Here is a 2,480-nt window from a genome sequence, read left to right on the forward strand (position 1 = left end):
ATATATATATATATATAATTTTTTGGGGGGTTCAAGTGCCAGCACCAATTTAAAAGTATCCTTTTATCACCGGTATCTAAAAAAAATAAATAAAAAAAAACGATACCCAAACCTATTGATTAATGTCCTACCTCTAAAACTGATGAATAACGTGGATTGTTTGTGTTCCAGTCCCAGTAGTTTGCGGCTCTCTTCCTGACATTTACGTGGAGAAGCTGCTGGGCTTCTTGGCGGCGAGTTTGGAGAAGTCCGGCCACCTGCAGTTCTACATGACCTGGGTCCAGAGCCTGCTCATGCTGCACGGACAGAAACTGAAGAACAGGTCTGGTCTCAGTCCCATGCTACCACCTAGGAATTTGTTTTGTCAAGTACTCAAGCTCCAGCTCAAGTGCTGTCTCCATGTAATTGTGAGTAACCTTATCTTCATCTGGTGTGCAGGTCCGGAGCCATACTGCCCACGCTCCAGGCGCTGCAGAAGAGCATCCAGAGACACTTTGACAATCTGTCCAAACTGTAAGTCTCAACCTCACTGTTGAGCTCAATTAACAGTTAATTAACGAACCACTGTAATTATGCAGTATGGACATCAGGAATGACATTAAGTGCATTTTTTTTTAAAGTTTAACTAGGTATTTTCCCATACATTACCCTGTCCCTTTAGTGTCATATTATACTTCTTATTATAGTACCATGGGCCCCAGTGAACCCACATTGTTTCTTTGTGCAGGTGTGACTTTAACATGTTTAACATTCGCTACGCTGCGGCCCTGTCGAAGCAGAGGGGCCTAAAGAGAGCAGCTGAGGAGGATGAGGGGAGGGAGGAGGAGGAAGATGAAGAGCTGTCTGAGGAGATGAGCGTGGCCTCCTTGGAGGATGCAGACTTGATGCTGTAAATCTTAAGCCAATCCACCAACATGGACGATGTTGCAGCAAATGAAGAAAAATAATGTTGGACTGTAAAAGTAATCAGATTTGTGTCTACTTCGAAAACATCATTTTTATGAGTTTTTTTTATTAAATACATGTAAATGTGTATGTTTTATGTTTTCTTTGGCCTGTATTTGGTTAGGTTAAAGCTTCTGAACACCCACACAGGTGTCTGATTAAACTCTGCTCAGATGGGGTGGAGCTTAGATGGGAATTTATTAGCTCACACATCTTTTCTACTAATAAGAATGATAAAGGTGTAATTCACCCTGCCCTAAGATGACACCCAAGAAGATATCAATCAGTCTATACACACCCACACCATACTGTGAAGAGGTCCAATCAGTCGGATCATCTCAAAAAACCTTTGTTCACGGCCTTTAAAATCCTGCACTAAGGTGATTTCACTTATTTTGATTAGACTTCATCTCTGACTGGGGGGGCTTGATTGGGCCTCGCCCATGGCACGGAGCTCTGTCCATTTTCAGCCTGACCAGAGGTTTAATCAACCAGACAAATGAAGAGTCCTTTGTGGTCAAGGACAAACAAAAGTTAGATGTAAGATGGCATGTGCAGTGGAAGATGCTCTTTAGGCAACCACAACCAGTATCTGGCTGGTTCCTAGACTGGTTGAGACATTTCCTGAAAGGTCCCATGATATGGTGCTTTTTGGATGCTTTTATATAGACCTTAGTGGTCCCTTAATACTGTATCTGAAGTCTCTTTACATACCCTTAGTGGTCCCCTAATACGTATCTGAAGTCTCTTTATATAGACCTAGTGGTCCCTTAATACTGTATCTGAAGTCTCTTTCATACCCTTAGTGGTCCCCAATACTGTATCGAAGTCTCTTTATATAGACCTTAGTGGTCCCTAATACTGTATCTGAAGTCTCTTTTATATAGACCTAGTGGTCCCTAATACTGTATCTGAAGTCTCTTCTATATAGACCTTAGTGGTCCCCTAATACTGTAACTGAAGCTCTTTTATAGACCTTAGTGGTCCCCTATACTGTACTGAAGTCTCTTTAATAGACCTTAGTGGTCCCTAATACTGTATGAAGTCCTTTTATATAGACCTTAGTGGTCCCTAATACTGTCTGAAGTCTCTTATATAGACCTTAGTGGTCCTAATAGTATTGAAGTCTCTTATATAGACCTTAGTGGGCCCCTAATACTGTATCTGAGTCTCTTATATAGACCTTAGTGGTCCCTAATACTGTATCTGAAGTCTCTGATATAGACCTTAGTGGTCCCCTAATACTGTATCTGAAGTCTCTTTCCCAAAATTCAGTCTTGTTGTAAAATTCCAGCACTAGAGCCAGTCCCACAATCATCCCTAATATGTGCCATTTCTAAGTCTGTAGCTTTTAGAAAGAGGGGGGGCGGCTTGACCTACTGCCACTTTGCTCATTTAAAAGCCATGAGATGTGTCTCTCTCTCTCTCATGGGTGGGCAAAATTCTCTGGGCCGGTAAAGCAGAGAAAGCGGAGATAACCTTGCCCCTTATAGATTTATAGATTCCAGATTGGCCCATCTGAGCTTTCATTTTTT

The 2,480-nt window shown here is 41.8% G+C and overlaps 1 protein-coding gene across 1 annotated transcript in view; it reads left to right on the plus strand.

The window, feature by feature from the left end:
* pwp2h (PWP2 small subunit processome component) overlaps positions 1-1,033 on the plus strand; it is a 9,772-nt gene extending 8,739 nt beyond the window's left edge. Inside the window, exons 19-21 of the mRNA XM_032506213.1 lie at positions 172-322; positions 439-513; positions 728-1,033. Coding sequence (XP_032362104.1) covers positions 172-322; positions 439-513; positions 728-893 — 392 coding nt within the window. The 3' untranslated portion in view covers positions 894-1,033. The remainder of the gene's footprint in view (positions 1-171; positions 323-438; positions 514-727) is intronic.
* Positions 1,034-2,480: the final 1,447 nt, after the last annotated feature.

The sequence above is a fragment of the Etheostoma spectabile genome, chromosome 24 (assembly GCF_008692095.1).
Source record: "Etheostoma spectabile isolate EspeVRDwgs_2016 chromosome 24, UIUC_Espe_1.0, whole genome shotgun sequence".
Lineage (NCBI taxonomy): Eukaryota > Metazoa > Chordata > Actinopteri > Perciformes > Percidae > Etheostoma > Etheostoma spectabile.